Genomic DNA, 27,531 nt, shown 5'->3' on the forward strand with positions numbered 1-27,531 from the left:
ATTTTACATGAATTTTAACTGATTGGAACTAATGCTAGTGGCAAGCTGCTTTCGGCTCATTGGCTACTGGATAACATTAGTGTCAAAATCGACCAACTAACCTGCTACTCTACACACGTGATCGTAGCCGATTGGGACAGTGGCCACAGCGACATCTAACTCCGGCTTGCCGTCATTACCCCGCAGTTGAACTATATATATCTACTCAGTTGAGTAGCAAATTTTAATTGTTTATGTATAAGATGAATTATGTATATAAGTTCAAGCTTTTTTTTTCGAGACCCAACACATCTACAACGCTGGAAGTATACCACACTTTTGCATACAGTAGTTAGTTAACCCGTGCTTTGCACGAGACAGGATCTTAGGAGATATAAGTATTAGAACTTCGTGTTTGGTACCTTACAATAGTATAAAAAATTCAAAACTAATTACCTTTTCCTCTTTTTCTTAATTTATTTTGTATAATATATATAAAACCAACATATCTATACCTATTTATAAAGAGCCAAAATTTCAGTCTACCCCTATATTTTCTTCCGTCTCTTCCGTCTGCTCCTGTTCACGTTCGCTAATCCGTCGCCTGTTCACGTTCGCTAATCCGTGTGACGTTTGTAGAAGGGTAAAAAACAAAATAAAAAACATTCTAGGGTTCCCAATGTAAAATCTTATATTATCGATAGCCTCGCTGTCAGCAGAGACAGCTCGTCTATCAGCACAGACAGCCCATCGGGAATCGGTAAGAAGAGAGGAAAAAGAATAAAAATTTTTCTAGGGTTTCCAATGTAAAACCTTCAATTTACTTTTCTTTTATTTTATAAATCGGTTGAAAATTGATAAATGCATATTAATTTATAAAAAAATCTAAAAAATTATAAAACAAATTTTGTTCAGCTCCACATACGTAGATCTATGCAGTAAATAAAAATATCACAAATTTTAGTACACTTTTTTTTGTTGGAAATGCTTGCATATGCTTTTTAGTGTAAAATTAAATTTGTAGTTATCTTGCTCCAAATTCATAGAAAAATCTAAAAATTATAAAACAAAATTTTTTCAGCTCCACATATGTAGATCCATGCAGTAAACAAAAAATATCACAAATTTTAGTACACTTTTTTTTTGTTGGAAATGCTTGCCTATGCTTTTTAGTGTAAAATTAAAATTGTAGTTATCTTGCTCCAATCATTATAAAAATTTTATGGTAGCCTATTTAATGTGATGCTTGATTCATATTTCATAGCAATCCTAATCTAAACAAAAAAATAATGCTAGCATCAAACTTCTCATGTTTTAATATAATACTGAGGTATATTAAGAGGTAATATTAGAGTGAGATAAGGTTTAACTATTTTCTATTTTTATTATTAAATTAATATGTCTTCAAGCTACATATATTATAAATATTAACTATCTAATACCATAGATGTTATGGTTATCAATAAAATAAATTATGGGCTTTAAATTTTATAAAAAAGATAAATATAAATAGATTTGTAACATTATGTCATCACTTTCTAAGGTCATTTGATGTTTTTTTTCCGTTGCAACGCACGGGCATATTTGCTAGTACCATACAATATTTGTCCGGTTGTGATAAAAATATTAACTCTCATGTTTTTCCCATCTATATTAATAATAGATTCTCTCCTACATAGATAGAGCTTTGTATGTTTTCAGTATGTCTTGAGTAAAACCTCAACCAATGCGTGAGAAGCACATGATCTAAAAAATATTTCTTTTCTTGGTCAGTCTCTTTATAAGAAAAGACAAATTAATTTACTCCAGTGACATAATCAATATCAAAGGTGACTACTCTTTTTTTTTTGGAAAATCAAAGGTGACTACTAGGTGAGGTAGAATGGGGAGTCTAATATATTTGTATGGGCCATCCAACCAAATCAACCTTGTCTTTAAAATGGGGCCTGTTTTGTTAACACAAGCAAAAAGGTGAGGCAAAGCTCACCCTATTAACAACGGGACAATGTCTTGAAAAAATCCCAAAGAAAATTATGGATGCATAGAAAATGTAGTTATGCACCAACAATCCATCATGTAAAACTTGAAGTTTTGAACTATAATAATGCACACACGCACAAAAAAAAAGAAACCAGATCTTCATGTTAAGGCCGCGTTAATTTTGCCCCCAAATCAAGAGATTAAGGGGGATTAAATCTAATATACAAGTAAAATCCCTCCTCATTCCCCTCCGATCCCCAAATCTCCATGGTTGAACAAGGCCTACAAGTGCAGATTGCTATTAATTATCTCAAACCAACAACCCTCTAATATTTCCACTAGATTTCCCCCTATTGTTTTTGTTTATCCTTTTTTGGGACAATTATTTTTTCGTTTATTCTAACAAGAAGCCGTTCCTCGTATTTTGCATGATTGTACATGATTACACATATATCTATTCAATGATATTTTTCCTTTTCAAAGGTGATCATAATTTTTTTCGTATATGTGGCTTATCATGGCACTGGATAAGAACACTTGAGTTTGAATGTGAGGCATGGTTTGCCAACATGTGAATTGATACTCCTGTTCACTACATAATATGGGCCTATTTAGATGCATAGGACGAATTATTACGCAAATAACTTAAGTCCTAATCCATTGAATCAGTGGATAATATGTCAGTTAAGTAGTTGTTTAACGCTAGCTAATTTAGGTTAATTGTGAGACAAGCTAGCCATAACTGATAAAATATATATCCAACCAAAATGTAATTCGTACACGCTTCATAGTTTGATGTACTATAAATGTATACTAAAAACACTTTATGGTAGTTGGACAAGCGGGACCAACAGTGGGGTATATATATATAGTACTCCCTCTATCTCAAATTGTAAGTCATTTCAAGAATCTTGGAGAGTCAAACTTTTTTAAGTTTGACCGAATTTATATGATAAAATAATAATAATTATAATATCAACTAAGTATCATTAGATTCTTTTTTAATTATATTTTCATAGTATATTCACTTTATGTTATAATTCTTAGTATTTCTCTCTATAATTTTGGTCAAACGTAAAAATATTTTGACTCTCCAAGATTCTTAGAATGACTTATAATTTAAGATAGAGGGAGTACTCCGTATATGGGAGTGGTGTAGATGTAGATGAGCCCCTGGGTATCAACTAAAATTAACCTTATTTTTTTTAATATAGAGTAATATTTTTTTTATAATAAATCAACGTTAATATTAATTAGAAAAACAGCCAAATCGACGTACCATCAATCATCACAACTTGCAAGCTGATTCTGCATCTCGCTTTGACGGTAGTGAATAGTGATGAGCAGCTGCTGTACGCGGGCTCATGTGCACCACACGTGTATTATAAATTTTTATGTGCATTTTTGTATATAAAAAAAAGAAAAAGACAACCCATGGACGGATCTTTAGAAATTGGACTAAATTGCATATAGGTACATGGATGGGATGACCCATATCTATAACTAACTGAATTATAAACAAAAAATCCAGGATTTACCCTGAAAAATTAACGAAAAAAGAAAAAAAGAAAAAGAAAGAAAAGGCGCAGCAGGCTCTTCCATTCCATCCTTTTCCCTCCCGTCCCCGCCCCACGTTCGTCTTCCTCTTCCTCACTGCCGCCGCCGGAAGCCACCCCCCGCCCCCAACTCTCTCTCGAGGAAGCTCCTCCAATCGCACCACCCCGATCCATCTTCTCATCACCCCCCGTCCACGGACGGAGCCGTCGTTCCCGTGCCTCTGGAGATCCATCCATCCATCCAACCAACCAACCGGACTGGACTTGGATTGTTTTCGAATCTCCTGGTAAGATTCCCTTCCCCCCTCACCTCTCTAACCTAGATTATTACTCGACGCCATGGATGCCGGACGGATGCTTCCTTCCTTCCTTCCTCCCGTTCTACTACTCGCTTTTCTTCTCGCCCCCCCAAGGAATCCAAATCTTTCTCGCCGAATCCATCCTTCGACCCGGATCTCCTTTCTTACTACGTGCTGCTGCTGATATTCGTGTTCATATTCATCCACCAGATTATGAGATTTCATTGCCTTATTTGATAGCCGTCTAGGAGTAATCTCGATTCAGCGATTTGCATACAAACGGCATCCGTCAATTCCAATTCCATTGAGCTCATGCTCCTGCCGACAGGAATCATGTGCGATTGACGCACTAATTGCGCTGTCCTTGTCCCAGTACAATGCGCGGCCCACCTCTCGCGTCTTTCCCTTGCGCTGTCGCCGACGCCGGCCCCCCTCCCCCCTGAGATGCGTTTGGCACCCAAAAGTGCAGACTCGCGTCACGGGGCGAGAAAAGGAGAGCTCTCCTTGTCCTCTATACGTCACCATTATGTGTGTGTGTGTGTGCTGCTGATCCTCTGGTGGAGGTGGAGGTGGAGCCTCCGCCTGTGCTGCCTGGACCTACCTCTCGGTTGCAAACAAATGATTAACATCCCCACCTAGTACTACTGCACGCACCTTTTCGGTTGCAAAGCAAACTGTCATGCTTGATGGGGGTTCCTTTTTCTAGTTCTGGGATCTTGCCATCTAAAAACAACACCCTTCCATCTCAAACAATTCAAGATGGCGTAAGCGTGCTATGTCTGAGCTGAGGAATAATATGTCATCCTAAATGACAGTTGGGGTTGGATAGGTTCATAGTTACTGAATGTCCTCCGCCCTATGCTCTGATCCTAAATTTTGCATCATGTGATCATTCAGTCTTTTTTTTTGGGCTATCCCTTTCCTTACATTAAATTAAACTGAATAATTTTGGACGTACTTTAATTCAGTTGGATGCTAATTGATCCATGTGTTTTGGAATCAGTAGAGAATGCTTGCTGCTAGTGCTAGCTGAATTTATTCGCAACTTACTGGCACTGCTCCCAATGTAGCAGAAAATAATCTGTGCATGTTTGCATTGGAATAATGTTTTGCATGGTAGAACTTAGCTTCATGAAAAACTGTATAATGTAGCAATCATAACTTAGCTTCATGTCTGCCTATCCCCTTTTTTTACATTATATATAAACCGAATAATTTTGGACATACTTTATTTCAATTGGATGCTAATTGATCCATATGTATTGGAATCAGTGGCTAGTGCTAGCTGAATTTTTTCATTAACTCACTGGCTGCACCGCTTCCAATGTTGTGTGTATGTTTGCATTATAATATTGTTTTGTATGGTAGAACTTTGCTTCATGAAAAATTGTATGTGGCAATCTTAACCTTTTTTTTTTTGCCCCAATCACATATTTCATATCTGCTTTGTCTGTCAAGTTTTTTCTTTCAAGTAATGCGTGTTCCCTCATATATGCCTTTTTGTTTTGCAGGATTTTCCACCACACACATGCATCCTTTTGGATTTGTCTAGTTCCTAAACCCTTCTTTCAGACTGGCAGGTATCAAGAGGCCATACACATCTCGCACCTCTAAGTGGGTGTGGGCCTGCAACAATTCTGCAACCACCCTATCCTTGCCTTTGGGAGTAAGCCCGACTTACATCTGGAGGCTGCGCCGAGCCTTGGAAGGCCTTTTTGTTGATTACGGCTAATTCCCAACGGCAGCTGAGATGTAACAAATTTTGCTCAGCTCAGTTCTCTAGAAAAAGGTCCTTTGGTTCAGCAATGTGATTGGTTTCATAGGGTTTTTGGTGTGTTGGTGATCAAAGCAATCTGGTGTGAGCTTGCACAGTTGACATCAGAGCTTATTTCTTATGGTTAGGTTCTTTTGCTTTTCATCCTCTACTGCACAGCACAGATCCAAGGTACAGACAAATACCACTTCCTATTGCATTCCCACAAAGAAGAAACTAGTTTAGATTATACTATACTACTTCTTAAATCTTCTTTTGTTCTCCTGTTAGGAGGGGTTTTCCCCAGCAGATGAAACCAAGCGTGCAGTGTCTAATAAGGATTCTCAGTTGGAGACCATGACTGGCTCAGCTAGTCCAAACCAGATGGCAGATAACCGTTCAGCTGTTAGCGGGCATTGTGGCACTAGCCCATTATCTCATCAAGAATGCTGCAGATCAGAAGACTTGAATAGATATGTATGCTCTGATGAGAGCAAGGAGGTTGGGCACCTAAAGAAGAGCCAGTCTCTTGGAAACATGCTTCAAAAGGATCATGATCATAATTCTAGCGAAGGCTCTGAGTTTGATGTTACAAACCATGAACACAAATGCGACCCCTCTAGTTTCGAGAGAGGTGAAGTTGTTGGAGAATCTACTAAGGCGTGCAGCCCAGAAAATGAGGACGATTTTGATGCCTCATCTGACCTAATCAGCCATGATTTTTGTGAACCTTTGGGTGATCACACTGTTGATTCGGATAGCCATCATCGCATGTCTTATTCCCAAAGCAAATTCCCTAGATCACAATCTGCAATATTTCAGAATGATTGCACCAGTGATCCAGAAGGATCTGTCGATTCAGAGATACTAGGGTCTCGTTGCAGATCTGTTGATGGTTTATGTTCACTGATTGATGAGAAGTTTGACTACCTGAGCGGTGGTGAAATGCATCGCAGTAAATCGAGTTTGGATGTTTATTGTGCACCTTCTTCTCCAAATGTGTACCGGGCATCAAACATTGACGACCGTGGTTCAGTAGGTTGCTCTGATACTGCTGCAGAGGGTCAACGGTCCACTGAAAGCACAGAAGAAACTTTTGTCAGGGATGGGATCCTAGTATGTCATGAATACTGGGGTAGCAAATACATTTGTGGCGATCACTCACTGGATCCAGTTGGCACTTTCTGTGCAGATTCAGGGGATGTTTATCACCATTCTGGGAATGACGGTGACCTCAGTGAAGCTACAGAGCAAGAGAGAGAGAAGCTGTGGAACAGAGATAGCACACTCCACCAGTCCCTAGTAGTTGAAATGCCTGAGTCGGCGAACGTTTCTGATACAAATGACATTAGTGGGGAACCTGAACACAGTAAAACTGATATTGATCAGGACCCAAGTGAACTTACTCCAAGAACCTACAATATTAAAAGAATTGAGGATTGGATCAACCAAATTGATATCAATGATATCGCTTTTGATGAACAAGGAGAAAGTTCAAATTCTGCTTTGGCCAAATCTAGTGAGCCAATGGCTGGTGTTCCTGCTGTGCGGCCTGATGCTAAAAGCCCACTTGGCATGGAGATAGCTTACACTTATATTTCAAAGTTAACTCCTGCTTCATCATCGGCACAGTTGGCAAACCTTGGTTTGGTTGCGATTCCAAGACTGAGCGCATTCTCGGGTTTGCGTGTATTGAACTTATCAGGGAACTCAATTGGTAAGCCCTTTTTCTTTATTATTATTTTTATTAGTTCAGCATTAAGTTATTAGCAGCATGCTGTATGCTGTTGTCCTATCCTTCTTTTCTTTTGCAGCTGTACTGCTCATCGGTTTCAACTTTCAAGAAGATAACATAGTATTTATAATGTTTGGGTTTTTCTGTGCAGTGCGAGTAACCGCAGGAGCTCTTCCAAAAGGCCTTCACATGTTAAGCCTCTCGAAGAATAACATATCAACAATTGAAGGCCTCAGAGAATTGACACGACTGCGCTTGTTGGATATCAGCTATAATAGGATATCTAGAATCGGTCATGGTATGTGTTTTAGCATCTTGTAGTTTGCTCCTTACTTTATTTATTGTGTTACTTTAATTATTTACGTGCTTCACCTTGGTTGTAGTCACTTGATAGAACTTATATCGCTCATACCCCGTTTTCCCCATTTTCATCTTCTGACTTGGCGAGTTGTTATGCTTTAGATTCTTAACCATCTTGAAGGGTGTGAGAAACCATTCATGGATGTTTCCTGAAGACTGAAACTGAATTATATATGATTATTCAACTGAAAAGATTTTTTTTGCTTATATTGACTTTGTTTTGGATTATTTGTTAGGACTGGCCTCCTGTTCCTCATTGAAGGAGTTATATCTGGCTGGTAACAAGATCAGTGAGGTAGATGGTCTTCACCGTCTGTTGAAACTTAAGGTTCTGGACTTGCGTCACAACAAGATTTCTACATCAAAGGGCCTTGGGCAGCTAGCTGCGAATTACAACTCTCTAGAAGCCATTAACCTTGACGGCAACCCTGCACAGAAGAATGTAGGTGATGAGCACCTGAAGAAGTACCTGCTTGGTCTCCTGCCAAACCTTGTTGTGTACAACAAGCAGCCAATTAGGGCGACTGGCTCAAAAGATGTCTCAGACCGCCATACCCGCAAGATCTCTTCTTCGCACCGTTCCGACCGTGGTGGTAGGTCAGATCGCAAATCTTCCAGGTTGGTGGGTGCCTCATCTTCTCACAAGCCACAGAGCTCACGGCACGCACGCTCTGGATATGCCTCAAGCTCAGCGCTGAAGTACACAAGAGCCCGCAACACGCCCATGACTTTGCTGGGGTCAAGACCCGTTGAGCATGCGAGTGCCATAGATCTGGCGAAGCAAACTCTGACAGAGGGAAAGACACAGTAAGATAAGTCAAGTACGACCATCATATACCATGTCAGTGCTGTGAAATAAATGAGACACCAGTTTTGCTGATCGATTTTTTTTCTCACGTGAATAAAGCTGGAAACAATAAGCAGAGCAGTGCTTTCATATCAGCACATATTTTTCTAATATTGTTGAGTGGTATTGGTGAAAATTGGGAATTGTATGATTTTTTCCCCTTATGAATAAAGCCTGAATGAAACAATAAGATTAGCATTTTTTTTTCAAGACGTATTCTGTAAGACTAATGTAATATTGGTTGGTGATAAATTTTGTGAGCATTATTTGAATTTTGTGAGTTGTTCCGAGTCTATGCTTTGATAGATATACCTTGGGATGGACAACTGGTGGTAGATTATGTATGGCTAATTGGTATTGCTTGCTGAAGGCAAATAATCTCATTGCTTCCAATCTGGAATGTGTTTACCTACTGGTGCTGTTAGCAACTTAGCATTGTACTGCGGTCATATATTGCTGTTGTATGGAATGACACCATCCAAATGATTGATTCAATTCATTCATCATGTATGTTCATTATACTCTAATATAATAGCAACAAGCAAATGGATCTGATTGAGGTGATAATTGACAGTGGTACGGTACATGTTTTTTTTCATCAAGAATTAATGGGCGTAACAAACAGCACAAACAAATACTAGTACTAGTAGGAGAGCATGGAGGAGAACTAACTCAAGAAGACTTAATGGGCGTAACAAACATTACACATGTACAATCGATGGATCAATCCGGGGACATTTCATCAGTTCTGACGATAGATAGATAGATAGATAGAACAGATGACGATGATCTAGTAGGCATTCATTCAATTCATCAGGCGTCGGCCCCCTTGACGTTTTTGTCCATCTGCAGGTGGTTGCCGCCGACGTGCACGTCGTCGTCGGCGATGAACTTTTTCCAGAACCAGTGGGACTTCCAGACGAGCACCATCTCCTCGATGGGCACGTTCTTGGTCTCCGGCAGGAAGAGCGCGATGAAGACGGTCATGATGACGACCCATCCGGCGAAGAAGTAGAAGAGGCCGAACTTGAAGTGGCAGAGCATGGTGAGGAAGGCCTGCGCGATGCAGAAGGTGAAGAACATGTTGACGGAGACGTTGATGCTCTGCCCGGCCGGCCGGATCTCCAGCGGGAAGATCTCCGACGGCACCAGCCAGCCGAGCGGCCCCCACGACCAGGCGAATCCGGCGACGTAGGCGCAGATGAACACCACCACCACCGCCGCGTAGCCCCTGGCGATGTCGCCCGTGCCGCTGGTCCCGAACTTGGCGGCGATGAGCGTGCCCACCACGAGCTGGCACACGATCATCTGCGCGCCGCCCTGGAGGAAGAGCTTCCGCCGGCCGACGCGGTCGACGGTGACGATGGACACCACGGTGGCGAAGACGTTGACGAGACCCGTGATGACGGAGGACATGAGGGAGGCGTCGTTCTTGAACCCCAGCGTCTCGAACAGCACGGGCGCGTAGAACATGATGACGTTGATCCCCGTCAGCTGCTGGAAGAAGGGGATCATGACGGCCATGGTGAGCTGCGCGCGGTACCGGCGGCGAACGATGTTCCGCCACGGGTGCTGCACCTGCCGGGCCTCCTCGCTCGCCGCCACCAGGTCCGCGTACTCCTCGCCGATGTCCTCCGTGCCGCGGATGCGACGGAGCATGCGCCGGGCCTCCTCCGGGTGGCCACGCTCAAGGAGGGAGTTGGGGGTGTCGGGGAGGAAGAGGGAGCCCAGGGTGATGATGGCCGCCGGAACCGCCGCCAGCGCCAGGCTCACGCGCCACCCGTACCCGGCCTTGATCTTGTTGGTGCCGTAGTTGATCAGCTCCGCCGCCAGGATGCCGATCGTGATCATCAGCTGGAACCCGATGTTGAGCATGCCACGGAGACGCGCAGGCGCCATCTCCGACAGGTACACAGGAACAGACTGCGCCATTATACAGTACATGCATGCGTACACGTTAGAGATCAATTTTCATTCATTCATTCATTCATTTATTATTACTGGTACTAGCTACTGTACGTAGTTGCCAACCAATATCGATCATTAGCATGCAAAATCTGAACATCATATAAAATTGATGCCAATTGCGATCATTCAAGAACACAAAGTTAGGCATTGCCCTGCAGTTCAGTACTACGTACACTATTACTCGTCCTGCATGCATGCATATTCCATATGCCGACATGTTGGACAGGCAAGCAAGCAAGTCAAACATGTGACGCCACTATCTAGGCCCGTTGATTCATTGACCATGACCTGAACTCGCATGTTTAAAGATATACTGTATATGATTTTGCAGAAACGTTGCTTCTGTAGATCCAGTTGTACTGTATTTTTTCAGTTAATATAAATTAAAGGTTTAAGTATACTTTTGGGCTACTTTGCGCTTAGATACAGTTAATAATGGTTTTACAGCTAGTTTAATTTCTAATTAATAAGCTGGTTACTGTCTCATTGTCTGCCCATCTCTGTTCATGCATGTTTCTAGATGCAATAAAATATCTATCTTTTCTGTATACCTATATATAGCATATATATGTACATGCACTGAAAATGACAGTCCAAGCCAAGTCTTTGAAGGATTCGATCAGGATAAAGAAAGCAATGCCTGCCTGCCTGTGGAAGAATTCCTTGCAACTTGCATTGTGTCCATATTACTGATAATCGATAATCAATCACTTTAACAAACTTTGATTAGTTTGACGACCGAAATTCCCAGTAATAATGGTTCTATGATAGGGGAGGCAGCAGATAGAATCTCCCATCCCACATGCAGGATGTTATGGTCCACCAAAAGTCTGCGTGGTTGAAATTTGAAGCTGGGAAATCCCAGGTCCAAAATTGGCCAAGATTCAGGATATTTTTCACGGCATCTTTGCATCGTTTGCGTGGACAGTGAAGTCACAATCACAGTGCTGTCTGATGTTATTTTTTAAAAGCAAAAGGGCATGGACTGTGCCATTCAGTTGTTGAGAAGAAATGATCAGCAAAGCTAAGGTCAAATTGAAGGTAGCCAGCAGTAGCTGTGGTTGCAAATTCAAATACACTAGTGGTAGGTGGATGTGTGTTTTTTTAAATATATATATTTATTATCTGTTGTTATCCCTCTCCAGGGCTTAACTAGTCTGGTCTGATCTTATCTTGTAATCCATCCATATATAGGGTCACATGAAACCATGGGTTTGAATGATCTTTGGAAGGAAAAAGAAGTTTGCTTTTGTTTGAGAGAAATTAAGTCTTGCACGTGAACCTTGGCGATGTCGACCGACCTTAGCTTACTGTCACAGCTAGCTAGCCAGCTAACGACGACCATGGAGTGTATATACAGTTAATGGATACAACTATATACAGTATAGTGACTATAGTCTATGTAACAGCTATATCGTTGCTGCCAATGACATGAACATAATAGTGTCGTTGAAAATACAATTAACACTTAGTTATATATAGCTAGCGGCTCTGGTATATATATATATATATATATATATATATATATACTTGAGAGATATATATGATAAACAAATTAAATTGTTGGCAACAGGTTGCAAGCATAGTAAAGGGGTCAAGCTCAGCAACTAGCCGAGCTGAGAGCGAGGCCAAGGAGGAGGACAATCAACAAGCAAAGGTAGCAAGAGCCAAGAAACCGGCGGCAAGCTAGCATAGTGACGATGTGAACAAGCTAGGTGGCAGATAAACATACAGAAGAGTCAACTTGCATCATTGCATGGTATACAAGTAAAAACATCTTCAATTTGTCTCTCTCTCTCTCTCTCTCTCAAGGAAATTAAAAAGAAGAAGAGAAGAAAAGTAAACATCCATCTTTGAATTGTGTTGGTACCTAGCTTGGACTTTGGGAAGCATGCATGCATATGCTTCCAGCGGTGTATGAGGACAATGGAGATAAACTATTATATACACATGAACCTTGATTGTTGTCAAATAAACTAGCTTACTAGCTTGGACTTTGCACATGCACGTTATGTAGTATGTATATATGTATATATACAACTTGCTATATTATTATAATTATTTATTTGTTGAACTACTAGTACTGTTAGTATACATGCATATACATATATATATATATATATATATGTGTATAGTTTTCGTTGGTTAACTGGCACCTAATGAAGAGAATCTCATGTCGATCATCTTTTCAAAACTCAAGCAACCCTTCTTGGACAGCTATGTATATATGTCCTTATCATGTACGCAAGATCATTGACGAATCGCTACGGCCTCGCTAGCTCTTACGTAGCTGTCACTACCGCTAGTCACGACACGGTAGAATGAAGAGATTATTTATGGTGTAACATTGTTAATTATCATATACTTATGCATATACTCTTGTATATAAATTAGAGTAAAATACACTGGCGGCCCTTTAACTTGTCAGCCTTTGCCACTTTGGTCCATGAACTTGCAAACCTGAAAAAATGACCTCTGAACTTGTCCGCCTGTGCCACTTTGGTCCATGAACTTGCAAACGCGAAAAAGTGCCCCCTAAACTTGTCGACCTGTGCCACATTGGTCCATGAACATGCAAATACGAAAATAACACCAGCTGCATGGCACTGTTCTGCCACATGGCCGCCTCTGGTAGGCCATGCATGGCACTGTTTATGGTGTTGACATCAGCTGGGTGCCATGCATGGCCTACCAGAGGCGGCCACGTGGCAGAACAGTGCCATACAGCTGGTGTTATTTTCGTATTTGCATGTTCATGGACCAATATGGCACAGGTCGACAAGTTTAGGGGGCACTTTTTCGCGTTTGCAAGTTCATGGACCAAAGTGGCACAGGCGGACAAGTTCAGGGGTCATTTTTTCGGGTTTGCAAGTTCATGGACCAAAGTGGCACAGGCTGACAAGTTAAAGGGCCGCCAGTGTATTTTACTCTATAAATTATCTTATAATTTAATTATTATAGTTATATATACGTTGTCTCACTCTAGCAGATTCAGTAGTTCTTTTAATTTATTACCAGCTGCCGTGCACAAACAACAGGCAGGACAGAGTAGCCGCATCTCGATCTCTACTGAAAGCATCGGAGGCATCCAATATTACCGTATAGTACTACGTATTATTGTTACGTAAAATATACTGTACGTATATATTATATAGAAAAAATAATGCAATAGTTATGTATGTACTCTAGCTAGCAGAGAGTAGTAGCAGCAGCAGTAATACGTTGACTGTACCTGATTGGCGAATCCGACGCCGACGCCGAGGAGGATACGACCGATGATGAGCATGGCGACGTTCTGGGCTGCGCCGTTGAGGGCGGCGCCGACGAGGAAGGTGAGGCCGCCGACGAGCATGGACCACTTGCGTCCGAGGACGCGGGTGACGGTGGCGGCGAAGAAGGAGGCGACGAGCGCGGCGAGGTAGAGGGAGGAGGTGAAGGTCTGCAGCAGCTGGTTGTCGTACTTGCAGTACTGGTTGGTCTTGGCCTCCTGCTTCTTCCGGAACACCTCCGGGAAGAACTTCTCAAGGAACGGGTCCATGGAGGTCACGCCGCCTGCACGCACCGCACGGCACGGCCATCGATCGATCGATCAGTATACGGCCGGACACCAGCAGGTTTTCACCGGACACGGCCGGAGAAATTAATTAAAACGACGATCGATCGACTCACCTGAGATACCGATGTCATATCCGAAGATGAGACCGCCGGTGGCGGCGACGATGCAGGTGAGCAACACAAAGAGGGTGAGCTTGCCGGGGTAGTCCTTGCCCCCGCCCGTGTTCACGATGGCACCGCCGGCCATCGTATCCGGCCTCTTGGTTTCCTCTCGATCGACTGGAGAAGACGATTGATCGAGGAAGACAGGCTATAGGCTCAATCAATCAATGTAACTTGGATGGATGAAATCGAGCTGAGAAACCAAGGAGAGTTGTAGCTAGCTGTTATTGTCTTTAAATATAACAGAGTCGATAATAAGGGCTCGACGCCGGGCCGGGGTGAGGAGAGAGTGCACAATGCATAAGGAGAGGAGGAGGGCTGGCTGCTCCTTATATAGCCACGGACATGTATGTGTGGACACAAGCACAGCACAGATACAGTACACAATAGAGGATTATTCAATATATATATAATTCCCCTCTTCATCTAGCTAATTAAGCTATTAGCTAGTACGCTGATGATGATGTTGTATTGTATATATGATTGACATGTAGTTGCATGATGCTTGTGTGTGTACATGGTTTAGTGGTCCATCACTGATTGCAGCTAGCACGCAGTCTCTGATCGAAATATGGATGGTTGGCAAGTCAACGCTAGCTTATCTTGGGATGCATACACACACATGTGGTGCTACGGTGATTGCATATATATTGAAGATAAGATACATACTACATGGATGCATGGTCAGAGCAATTAAGCAACAAGTTTAATTTAATTAAGGTCCAGTTGGAGTAACCGTTACGGATGCATTGCCTAGCTGTATGTGTGCGTGCATATGTATATATGCGGCGCGCTGTGCTGAGTTGGAGAAATTATCTAATCCGTTTGACCGTTTCAGTTCGCATATGTAGTATCATCTCGTCAGATTATGAGATGATGAGCTAGCTAGGGTTGACTTGCATTGCTGCCTGCTGCCCTGGCCTACCTCATCATCAACATATATCTATCTATTATATCTATATAAAAAAAATCTGTCCTCCGAGATCCGCCTATTGCGTTTGCATTTTGCTCAATAATATCTCAAGGTATCGAAACTCTGATTGGTTAGCTAGTTGGATGATCAACAAAAGTAATGAACAACAGTATATATATATACACCCACATAACATGGATATACAATGCAAGCTAAGGAGTCAATTAATTCAAGATATATGATGCATGCATGAACAACAGTATATAGTTAATACATGGACACATAACACTGGTTTTGGTTTGGATCGAGGACATGGTCACCGCCTCACCGGTACGTGGCCATGTGAGAGCGATCTACACTAGTATTTCTGTGGGTTCTAGCTGTAAAAAAAACTCCTCATTGGTGAATATGTCAATGGTTCTACTTCCACGCCTTGTGGGGGGGGGGTTCTACTGTGTGTTGTCCCTGCATTATATTGTCGCATCATTAGTCATCCTTTTGTTTTTTTTCTTTCTCTTGTCTTTTTAGCACTTTACATAGGTTTCAAGGATCGATATCCACTTTTATTTATTTCCGATTTTATTTGTTACAGAAGTCTATTTTTCAAACTTCAAACTATTACACAGAATTATTTTCAAGCATAAACAATAAAACCAGAGACTAGACAATATCATCCATCGGAACCAGGTAAAAGTAAAACACAAAACCCCACAGTAACCCCCGGCCACTAGTTTTTAACTTTCATGCTAGTTACGGGCTGATGTCACATAGAATTATCGTGTTACATCTGAAAAAAAAGTTCCAATATATTTTTCTTTAAGGTCCATTTAGATTTATGCTGAACATTTTTACTTTTGGCATTGAACGTAAGATATCAATCCCTTGACTAACACATGATTTTTGTAATATAAAGTTTGTGTTATTAGCTAGATTCTTATTAAAACCACCATTGATTTTATTTTATGTCCCATAGATGATATACTTCATGTTGTCAGCCTACTATTGAAAAGCCAGCCCAAAATTTCAACCTTTGGTTTGTTCAGAAGACTAGGAAAAGTCTGTTGAATATATCAACGGATATATACATACTTTAATAGGAGTACATGTGAAAGCCAGAAAATGCATATGCATGCTATCCAATTAAGAATAGTAGCTGATGAACAATCTGAGGCTGTCACATCATCACTTGCCTAATCGGCGATCATATACATGTAGCCTTGTTTAGTTCGAAAAAAGAAAAAAATTTAGTTATTGTAACACTTTTGTAACTATAGCAATTAATGTCTAATTATAGATTAATTAGGTTTAAAAGTTTCGTCTCGCAAAATACATACAAATTGTATAATTAGTTACTTTTAAAATCTATATTTAATGTTTCATGTATGTGTCTAAACATTCGATGTGATGGGGCGAAAAATTTTTGGATGAGAACTAAACATAACATGGCGCCTCATATTCTAGACCTTGTTCTTTCACAATATAGGACATGACCGATCACATGAGTATACGTATATAGATAGGATCATCATCGATATAATGCCCGTGGTGCAAATACACCAAAGATAGAGAATCTGTAGTGCAGAAGCAGTTCCCTCGTGACTGGAAAGACAAAGGCGACACCTTTTCGGTTTTGCTGCATGCATCAAGCATAAATTCTGATCTGATCCCTAAAAGATGGAGGCTATCTCGTGTGTCATGCCTGCACGTAGGACATACGTATTCACGCTTATCCTGCTCCAGTTTTCTGTGTGCATGCATGCATGTTTCTCTGGTTTTCTTACTATTGTTGCTTCCTTCGTTCCTGAAAAAGAAAAATCAAAGTTTAAAAGTTGTTCCAAGTCAAACAGATTAATTAGACGATGATATGATTTGGTACCAGCCGATCAGCCATCCAACCACTCAATAAGAAGCGTTTAAAATCAGATTCTGAGTGAAAACAATTGAGAATTCCACCCAAACTACAGTTCTGTTTGGGACTGCTTAAATTCAGATTCTTGGTGAATCTAATCAAGAATCCCATTAAGTAGTACTTAATTCTTTCTTGTCTGAGGATCAAGAGCTAAAAAGAATATAGAATTAATTGAACTAGAACGCTCAACAAGCTTGTACCATGAGAAAGATCGGCTGCATTTTTTCCACTGCGACCGATCATGGGAGCTCTCGATCGGTGGGGGCGGAACAGCGGCCGTATGGAGTGATGGAGATTCTGAAATGGGTGGTGATCTAAGGAAGAAGGACATGCCAAGCACCTCAGTTTTTTACACTAGAAATTTTTTAGACCATAACTTATAAGAAAACTCTGATTATATTAATAATTGATTTGTATATATATAATTAAGCGGTTCCAAACGGGTCGGTTAAGAATCAGGAGGTGAAAAGAATCTAGAACTGAACTGGAATAGGAGAATCTTGTACTGCTAAAACTAATAGGTTTATTTCACCTTCACTAGAACACGAATTTAACTAAAGAAATACATTTAACACATAATTTATAAATTTTGATATTATTTAGATCAGGAGGTAAAAAGAGTCGACATGCTATTCCCTCCACTAGAACTAATAAAAAGGCTTTTTTTGCCTTCACTACAACAAGAATTTAACTAAATAAAAATATTGTTAGCACATAATATAATTTATAAATTTGCTATGGTTCAGATCACATGGTTTGCTTCACACCTTATATAGTTTAGTTCTCCGTATATTATCGACTTCGTCATACCTTAGATTTATTCTGTCCTCGACCACTGTGTCTGTGTCCAAGATCGAGTACCTCAAGTTAACGTGGAGTGTAGTGGAGGTTTAGTCTGCCGCTAATAACGCATAGAAAAGCTGGCTTTATTTTCTTCATCAAGCGTCGACTCTGAAACAGCCGATGGCGATAGGTAGTATAGTGCTATTTATATATAGTGGTCAGCTGCAACTACATTGTTTATTGGCTGTGTGCACATGCATATATTCATTCGATCCGAGTTGAGGTTAGGATGATATAAAAATATATATGGTGATTAATATTGATGTACACGAATCACGGAGCACAATTAGGACAAGCTAGCCAAAGTGAAGCAACTTGAGGTGTACTAGTATATCCAGATGCACGTGCTGCCTGTGAGGCACAAGCTGTATGTAGCCTGCAGGCAGAGACACTGCAGAGAGACAGAGAGGAGAAAGGATGCATGATGGACATGGATCAGCCATCAGTGTCAGGGCCCGATCAAATATATGGTCATTAGCCGCCAGTAACCCTATGTATCCGTTGTCACAGAAAATTTTATATACAGTACTTATACTGGTGGCACAGAATCAAGTGCAAGTGAAGGCAACGGCTAGCTACTGTTGTAGCTGTCTGTGCTGTGGATAGGATAACGCCAATTCGTTGGATACAGTTAAGGCTGGACAAAAAAACTCGTAACTCACTAACTCGCTCGTTAATAGCTTGGGCGAGCTCGACTTGTTTTATAATGAGACAGCTCGTTTTATAATGAGCTAGCTCGTTTTATAACGAGTCAGCTCGTGAGCTGCTCGTGAGCCATAACAAGTCAGTCAATTATCATGCTAACAACTAAAATTGGCTCGGCTATATGCCCAAATATTTCTCAGTAGCTGGACCTAGCCTATTCATGAATTTCTAACTTTATCCGTCAATAGATGATGCTTAAACCTTATGAGTATGACTATCATGCAGTCACAATTATGGTTGTAGTGGGCTGGCTGGACAAAACTCTAGTTTTGTTTATTGAATTGTTAAATCTATAAGTACTTTATTTAGTTCATTTTAAGTATTCATATGATGTATTTGTTGCTCAATTGTTTTTATAAATTTATAGTCTCTCTTTGTACTATGTTTTTATGATTTGGCTCGCGAGCCAAACGAGCTTGCTCGAGCTAACGAGTCGAGCCGAGACAGCCTTATAGCTCGTTAATATAACGAGCTATAACGAGCCGAGCCACAAAAGAACCGAGCTGCCTCGATATCCAGCCCTAGATACAGTATCGGTGCCACCACCCGGTCATCATTAATTGCTTCCTTTTGTCGCATATCCGAGGGCACCCGCAACAGTTACCGGATCTAAGGCCTTGTTTAGTTCACCCCGAAATCCAAACAGTTTTTCAAGATTCTTCGTCACATCGAATCTTGCGGCACATGCATGAAGCATTAAATATAGACGAAAACAAAAACTAATTACACAGTTTGTCTGTAAATCACGAGACGAATCTTTTGATCCTAGTTAGTTTATGATTGGACAATATTTATCAAATAAAAACGAAAGTGCTATAGTAGCGAAATCCGAAATTTTTTCGGAAGTAAACAAGGCCTTGCCTGTTAGCTTTTAGTAATACTAGCTCATAACGTAATTAGATCAACGTGATACTCTCACATATTCTTGGAATGTGTATGAAGTATGAACCTAGCTCTTGATCAAGAGTTAGCATTTCTATCTCTTTTATTAAAATATGAAAAAAATACTTGATCAAGAATTAGCTTATGATCAACCATTACGAGTGCCTTGAGTGTATCTAGGTTTGTTCTAAGATGTAAATCATTTTTAACTTAATTTGATAATTAAGTAGTACACGTATAAAGATACTACTATCTTAAATAAAGGGATTCACTGGGGTGGGAGGGGGACTGCATGAAAACCAAGGGGGTTAAGGGACACCCGGATGGATAGTAGGCTCCCAAGGCACACACACGTACGTATCTAGGAGAGAGATATCTACCAACAAGTGCATATCTCTAGCTAGAAATTTGTTTTACAAAACTATTGGAGAACCCTTTCTCTCCTTTTGCCAAAAAAAAAGAATTAGGGAGTTGTTTTAAGGAGCTTTTGGAGATGTTTAAATTATGAAAAACATGTGCCATGTCATAATGTATCAATGATGCAAATTTGATTTTGTAAATATTATTCTTCTTTACCATAAACTTGGTTAGACTTAGCATAGTTGTTGATTTGATACAAATTAAAGACGGGTCACGTATATCTCATGTCGAGAGTTTAAATGTTTTGAATGCAATTTGTGAGAAAGCTTATCTGTCGAATATGTCAGTTATTCAACAGTATTTTTCTCTCATAACAAATCAACGAACAATACTTTTAATCATGACTTTTAAGCCAAATGAACAGGATTAGCACTCCATTTTGTTGACCCGTGTGTACGTGTATGAAGTAGTCGCCGCCGCGATATATGCATGCATACATGAGCCAAATTGTAAAACCACAACATTTTTTTATAGCAAGCATAAATTAAGAACCCTTGCATATTCGGTAAACTGAAATTTTTCTCTTAGGCGATCGTATGCTTGAATTTGGCTCATGTATGCATGCAAATTGTGGTCTATAAGATCTCCTACTTCTTATAATTTAGAATGCAAGAAGTAGTATATATATAGACCTGAAAATTGTGAATGATGCTATCTGGATACCACGATTGTTAGCCGGTGAGCATTCAAATGAATCGACTAAAAAGTGAGGCTAACAATTAGCCTCTGTCGGGACCGACGAAGATGATGTAAATTTGCTCTCAATGTGCAAAAAGTTTCTATCACGTGTTCAGAGAATTTAAAACAATATTTAGAATGGAGGGACTTAACACGAGAGCATGCATAAGAGACCCGTATATGTAGTGGTGCTCCTGCACAAGTCCTCGGCGCCATCGAATTACGTGACTATAGACCCATTAGTCTCATCCACTCGATCGGGAAGCTCTTCGCCAAAGCCTGGCTTTGCGACTTACACCACGGATGAGCGAGTTGGTAAGGGTCAACCAAACTGCGTTCATAAAGGGCAGGCGCATCCACGAGAATTTCCGAAATGTGCAACTGACGTGCAAATGGTTGCATGTGAGGCGGATTCCGACTATCCTGCTCAAGATTGACCTCGCCAAGGCCTTCGACACGGTGGCTTGGCCCTTCCTACTTGAGGTCCTGGAGCGCATGGGCTTCCCACAACGTTGGCGGGATTGGATCTCTTACCTGCTCGCCACGGCCGCGACCAAGGTGTTGGTCAACGGGCGTCCCGGACAGAAGATCTACCACGCGCGCGGGCTACGACAGGGGGACCCGCTATCCCCGCTGCTCTTTGTGATCGTCATGGAGGTGCTTAACGCGCTCATTGCAGAGGCTGATCGCCAAGGACAGCTCACACCCCTTCCAGGGAACGCGATCAGGTACCGTGCGTCTATATACGCGGACGATCTCGTTGTCTTCCTCGCCCCGTGCCTGTTGGACTTCAGTTGCATGACAACTGCTCGAGCTGTTTGTCGGCGCCTTCGGCCTCGCCACGAACCTCGACAAGTGTGCGATCACGCCGATTCGCTGCGACGAGGCAGCCGTGGAACAGGTGCTGCAGGTCTTCCCCTGTTGGATCCAGCCGTTCTCGGTCACCTACCTGGGCGCGCCGCTCTCCATCTCCAAGCTAGCGAGAGCGGATGAGCAGCCCATCGTCGACAAGGTCGCCGCGCGGATCCCGACATGGAAGGGAAACCTTCTGACCTCGGTGGGCCGAGCCACCTTGGTAAAGTCCACCCTATCGGCGATCCCGGTGCACACGTCCATTTGCTATGCCCTCTCGCCATGGGCCATCCGGGAGATCGATAGACGACGGCGGGCTTTTCTCTGGGCCGGCGCGGACATGGTCCAGGGAGGCAAATGTCGTGTGGCATGGCCGGTGGCATGCCTCCCGAAGGAGCTCGGCGGTCTTGGCCTCCCGGACCTGAAGACCATGGGCGCCGCGCTTAGACTACGCTGTGAGTGGCAGAGACGTACCGACCCCTCCGTGCCGTGGGCGGGACTACCCTGTCGCTCAGATGCGGCCACCATCGCTATGTTTCGCGCCTCAGTTCGGGTGGAGCTCGGTAGCGGCGATCTTGCCCGCTTCTAGACAGACAGTTGGCTGCCCTGCGGACCGTTATGCCTCACCACGCCTGACCTGTTCAGCGCGGTCGGCCGACGGCGCCGGGATCGCTCGGTTCGTGACGGCCAGACGCTGGGCTCGCGACATCACGGGCGCTAGGACGACAGCAGTGATTGCCGACTACTTGATGTTGTGGGATGCCCTGCAAGGGGTTGAGCTACAGCCTGGGATCAACGACAGATTCATCTGGAGATAGAGCGCCGACGGAACGTATGGTGCGGCAACTCCTTACCGCGCTTTCTTCCATGGGACCACGGGGCTCGCGGGAGCCCGTGAGGTTTGGCGAGCGTGCTGCCCTCCCAAAGTAAAATTCCTCTTCTGGCTTGCGCTACGAAAGAGGCTGTGGACGGCGGAACGGAGATGGAGGCATGGTCTTCAGCAGCATGCAGACTGCCTCCTGTGCGGCCAGGAGGACGAGACGTGCGATCACCTCCTTGCCGCATGCATCTTCACGCGGGAGATATGGTACCACATCCTCAGCACGGTAGAACTTCAGCACACCGTGCCATCGCCGTCCGACACGCTAGTCGACTGGTGGCTCGAGGCCAGGAAGCAGGTACCAGGAGGAGCCTTCACGCGGGGTTTCGATTCGCTCGTTCTTCTAGTTTCATGGGAACTATGGAAGGAACGGAACCGACGGACTTTCGACGGAGTTTGTGCAACGACAACTCAGGTTCTGCATCGGATCCGGACTGAGGGCGAGAGTTGGATTGCCGCGGGGTTCTCTAAGCTCGCCCCTCTTTTTGCGATAGCCTCAGCTTAGTGAACTTCGCCCCGAGTAGCACACATAGTTTGTTCCCTTAGCACGCCACTCGAAGCTCCACCGTTTCAGCCGGTGCTTTCTGTTCGTGTGTTTTGTTTGCTTGGAATTGGCACCTCGCCTACCCCCAGCAAGCTGTGTAAAAAAACTCTTTCTTCTCTTAAAGCAACACGGGCCAAGTGCTCGTTTTCAAAAAAAAAATATATGTAGAGGCGGTGGGGACTGCACAACACAGCCATCTCGTAGGTCATGTTCGTCTTGTTGGTATGGCACAATAAGTTTTTGCTTCGGTCAAAATACGACCCATGGCACGTCGGATATGTTTTCATGTCATACTAGCCCAAACAAGACCCTCAAAATACCATTGTTAGTCTTAGGCCTTGTTTAGTTCACTCCAAAATTTAAAAAATTTTCAAGATTCCTCGTCACATTGATTCTTGCGGCACATGCATGAAACACTAAATATAGATAGAAAATAACTAATTGCACAGTTTGCCTGTAATTTGTAAGATAAATCTTTTGAGCCTAGTTAGTCCATAGTTAGACAGTAATTGTCAAATAAAAACAAAAGTGTTATTTCCACGAAATATGTTTTCACCTCCTCAACTAAACAAGGCCTTATTTGTCTACTTGTGATATAAAAAATATGTTTTGTATGTCCTATTTTCACCAAAGTTTCAATAGTTTCATACTCTATTCAAGAATTAGTTTTTTAAAAAAGAATCTACAAGATGAGATGTAATATTGTAAATACTAGAAAATCATATTATATGGTTATAGATGTGTTTTCGTGATTTTCATGCTATGCTGGTCCAACACATGGTCTAAAAAACGGATCAGACTGTATTGCCCATCATGCTTTAATGCTAGGCACGGCATGGCCTTCGTGTTGTACCGTGTTTAGGCTGTGTCATACGATCAAAGTCTCAGCTCTAGCTATATATCACGCAATTGCGCCATCTGAGGCTTTGTTTAGTTTCAAAATTTTTGGTAAAATAAGCATTATAGCATTTTCGTTTGTATTTGACAAATATTGTTCAATCATAGAGTAGTAGCACTTTCGTTTGTATTTAACAAATATTGTTTAATCATGGAGTAACTAGGCTTAAAAGATTCGTCTCGCAAATTATTCACAAATTGTATAATTAGTTATTTTTTTATCTATATTTAATGTTATGCATGCATCTCGTAAGATTTGAGGTGACGGAGAATCTGAAAAATTTTGCAAAATCTTTTGGAAACTTGCCTGAATATGTTAGTGTGTACTATGTAGGTCTGAAAACTCTGAATTAGGCCTTGTTTAGATGCGAAATTTTTTTGGATTTCGCTACTGTAGTTTTTTCGTTTGTTTGTGGTAAATATTGTCCAATCATGAACTAACTAGGATCAAAAGACTCGTCTCGCGATTTACAGTTAAACTATGCAATTAGTTTTTATTTTCGTCTATATTTAATGCTTCATGTATGTGCCGAAAAATTCGATGTGACAGAGAATCTTAAAAACTTTTTGGTTTTTAAGGTGAACTAAACAAGGCCTTAATAGTACTATCTGATCTAGTAGGCCAGTCTCAGTGGAGTTTCGTGAGAGTTTCATGCACATTAAATATGCTGATGTGGCGCTATAGTAATAAAGAGAGAGATGATAAGAGTTTCATGGGAGTAGAGAGAGTTTCATGAGAATGAAACTCCAATGCACTGTTTTTAAAATATAGATGTGTTGGAAACTGCATTGAGAATGGCTGTATATAAATGGCGATGGACGTGAATATATATAATAAATTTCAGACAGACAGACACACAGAAAGCAACGACGCATGCACGCTGAATTTTCGTTAATAAGGCCTTGTTTAGTTACGGAAAAATTTCGGATTTCGGTACTGTAGCACTTTCGTTTGTTTGTGACAAATATTATCTAATTATGGACTAACTAGTATCAAAAGATTCGTCTCGCGATTTCCAGCTAAACTGTGTAATTAGTTTTTGCTTTCGTCTATATTTAATACTTCGTGTATGTGCCGCAAGATTCGATGTGACGGGGAATCTTGAAAACTTTTTGCTTTTTGGAGTGAACTAAACGAGGCCTAAAAGTCTGCGGTCAGAGGCACGCGCGCGCGGGTGCGGCGGTGAACACGGCGGTCAAAGTTCTCCGGCCGGCCACTGTCCTGTCTCCTCCCAGCATCCATGTCATAAGGGTTGAGCCAAATGGGCAAGCAACTAGGCCTTGGCTTAGTTCACTCAAAAATTAAATTTTTTTCAAGATTCTCCGTCACCATCAAATTTTACGCCACATATATGGAGCATTAAATATAAACAAAAACAAAAACTAATTAAACAGTTTGCCTGTAAATCATAAGATAAATCTTTTGAGCCTAGTTAGTCTATGATTGAACAATAATTGTCAAATAAAAACGAAAATACTACACTAGCAAAAACCAAAATGTTTTCATACCTAAACAAGGCCCTTGTTTAGTTTCTAATTTTTTTTAAGATTTTCCGTCACAGATCTTTAGACATATGTATGGAACATTAAATATACATAAAAAGTAACTATTTGTATAATTTATCTATAATTTAGAAGATGAATTTTTTTAAACTTAATTAGTCCATAGTTATCAAATATAAACGAAAATGCTCTAAGCTAAAAAATTTTCCGGCCTAAACAAGGCCTTAAGGGTGATGGGTGCACGCCTGCGGTAGCCATCATGTATACCGCTCCCTTACATGGCAGCGGCAGCAAGTTGGGCTTTGTTTAGTTGTGAAACTTTTTGTTTTTATTTGGTAATTATTATTTAATTATAAACTAACTAGGTTTAAAATATTTATCTCGTAATTTATAGATTTTTTATTTTTATCTATATTTAATGCTTTATATATGTTATAAGATTTGATATGACGAAAATTTTTAAAAAATTTTTGGTTTTTGAGTGAACAACTCCTCTTCACCTCGTGAGCCGTGTCGTCGTTGTCTGCCACCTTAGAGCATCTGCAGCCACACGGGCCCTAAATCAGACCCCTACATTTCTATTTGGGAGGTGGCCTGCAAAATTTGAGAGCCCAAATCAAAGCTCAACTCCGGCCATAGCCACTGTCCCCTTCAACATAAAAAAAAACTCTCGTCCTTTCCAGCACCCACCCGACGCAAGCGACGCCGACGGCCGGCCTTCGGCACCGGCTGCGCCTCACGCCCGCAGGCCGCACGCTGCTGGGGAGCCACCCCGCCGCGGGACACGCGCCTCTGGGGAGCCGCGCCGCTGGGGGCCTGGGGTGCCACGCTGCCGCCGGGGTGCCGAGCCGTTGCCGGACGCGCGCCGCTGGGTCCTGGGGAGGCCGTGGCCGTTAGCGGAGCGGCGCGGAGGAGGCACTCGGCGTGGTTCTTGCTCATGTTCGTTGGAGAGGACGATGTAGCCGCGGGGGGGGGGGGGGGGGGGCGTGCTCACCGGAGAGGAGGGAGGCGGCCGGATCCCGGAGGGGAGGGGCACAGTGGAGCCGTAGAGGAAGAGGCGCGGCGGCGCGACGTTCGCCGGAGGGGGGCACGACGCGGCGTTCATCCGGCGCGAGGTCGGGATAGGAGGGCCTGATTTCAAGGGACCCAAAACTATAATTTAGGAAGTCTCCTAAAATAGGAGCCCAAGTAGAAGCCCCATTGAAGTGGATTTTTTTGACCAAGTCCCCTAGATTTAGATTAGGGGTATGTTTAGGAGGTGGATTGGAGTTGCTGTTAGGCTGATCGATCGATATGTGTAGCTGCTAGTCTTGTTGCACTCTACCTTCCTGACCATGGCTTGTTTAAACCTTGTTTAGTTTATCCAAAAATCAAAAACTTTTTAAGATTTTTCATCATATAGAATCTTGCGGCACATGCATATAATATTAAACATAAATAAAAACAAAAACTAATTATACAATTTGCCTATAAATCACGAGACAAATCTTTTATGCCTACTTACTCTATGATTGGACAATGTTTTTTGTCAAATAAAAACGAAAATAATACAGTGTCAAAATCCAAAAATTTTTTGATCTAAACAAGCCTTAGTTCCTAATTTTTTTGGTTCGAGTTACTATAGCAATTTCGTTTTTGTTTAGCAATTATTGTTCAATCATGGATTAATTAGGTTCAAAAGATTTATCTCACGATTTATAGGCAAACTGTACAATTAGTTTTTGTCTATATTAATTGCTCCATACATGTGGCATAAGATTCAATGCGACGGAGAATTTTGAAAAGTTTTTGGTTTTTGGATGACTGAACAAGGCCCATATGATGCATTCCGTTTAACCTGGGCCTTGTTTAGTTCAAAAAATTTTAAGAAATAGACACTATAGCACTTTCATTTGCATTTAACAAATATTGTTCAATCATAAAATAACTAGGCTCAAAAGATTCATCTCTCAAATTACAGATAAATTATGCAATTAGTTATTTTTATCTATATTTAATGTTTTATACATGTGCCATAAGATTCGATGTGGCGAGAAATCTCAAAAATTTTGCAAATTTTTTTTAGAAGTAAGCAAGGCCCTGACCGGCCGCCGACGCGCAGTTATTGGTCCCGTCGTCACTTAGGTTTCAGCCCAAGCGGCCCAATTCTTGTTGCTTTACCTTTCCCATTTAGAGACGAGCCAATTCAATTGGGGTTCCCAAGCGGCCCAGTCGATTTCACTACGGGGCCCAGGTCCAGGACCTCTGGGCCTCTGCGGCCCACTTACGCACGTTGTTGCCCTGCCCTGCCGGCTGCTCTCTCGCATCGCCT

General features: G+C 41.9%; 2 protein-coding genes across 3 annotated transcripts; one reads left to right on the forward strand and one right to left on the reverse strand.

Moving 5' to 3' along the window:
• Positions 3,561-8,802, forward strand: LOC110432537. Of its 2 annotated transcripts, none has more exons than XM_021453176.1 (5): positions 3,561-3,802; positions 5,326-5,759; positions 5,859-7,284; positions 7,454-7,600; positions 7,899-8,802. In XM_021453176.1, the coding sequence occupies exons 2-5, from the start codon at positions 5,709-5,711 to the stop codon at positions 8,471-8,473; spliced, it is 2,199 nt and encodes a 732-aa protein (XP_021308851.1). In that variant the 5' UTR covers positions 3,561-3,802; positions 5,326-5,708; the 3' UTR covers positions 8,474-8,802. The 2 variants fall into 2 exon arrangements, with proteins under 2 accessions (XP_021308851.1, XP_021308852.1); XM_021453177.1 differs by having other exon boundaries at positions 5,387-5,759.
• LOC8155361 (sugar transport protein 1) lies at positions 9,077-14,513 on the reverse strand. Its single transcript, XM_021453179.1, has 3 exons — positions 14,147-14,513; positions 13,710-14,029; positions 9,077-10,432 (listed from the first exon to the last, which is right to left on the reverse strand). Exons 1-3 carry the CDS (start codon positions 14,277-14,279, stop codon positions 9,323-9,325), a joined length of 1,563 nt encoding a protein of 520 aa, XP_021308854.1. The 5' UTR covers positions 14,280-14,513; the 3' UTR covers positions 9,077-9,322.

Source organism: Sorghum bicolor, chromosome 2 (assembly GCF_000003195.3).
Source record: "Sorghum bicolor cultivar BTx623 chromosome 2, Sorghum_bicolor_NCBIv3, whole genome shotgun sequence".
Classification (NCBI taxonomy): domain Eukaryota; kingdom Viridiplantae; phylum Streptophyta; class Magnoliopsida; order Poales; family Poaceae; genus Sorghum; species Sorghum bicolor.

Bases quoted from the DNA above. Each gene is read 5' to 3' on its own strand.
- LOC110432537 (XM_021453176.1), top strand. From the start codon at position 5,709: ATGGTTAGGTTCTTTTGCTTTTCATCCTCTACTGCACAGCACAGATCC. The intron at 7,285-7,453 runs GTAAGCCCTTTT...TTTTCTGTGCAG, and splicing joins CTTATCAGGGAACTCAATTG to TGCGAGTAACCGCAGGAGCT. The intron at 7,601-7,898 runs GTATGTGTTTTA...ATTATTTGTTAG, and splicing joins GATATCTAGAATCGGTCATG to GACTGGCCTCCTGTTCCTCA.
- LOC8155361 (XM_021453179.1), bottom strand. From the start codon at position 14,279: ATGGCCGGCGGTGCCATCGTGAACACGGGCGGGGGCAAGGACTACCCC. The intron at 14,030-14,146 runs GTGAGTCGATCG...CGGTGCGTGCAG, and splicing joins ATATGACATCGGTATCTCAG to GCGGCGTGACCTCCATGGAC. The intron at 10,433-13,709 runs GTACAGTCAACG...ATAATGGCGCAG, and splicing joins GCGTCGGATTCGCCAATCAG to TCTGTTCCTGTGTACCTGTC.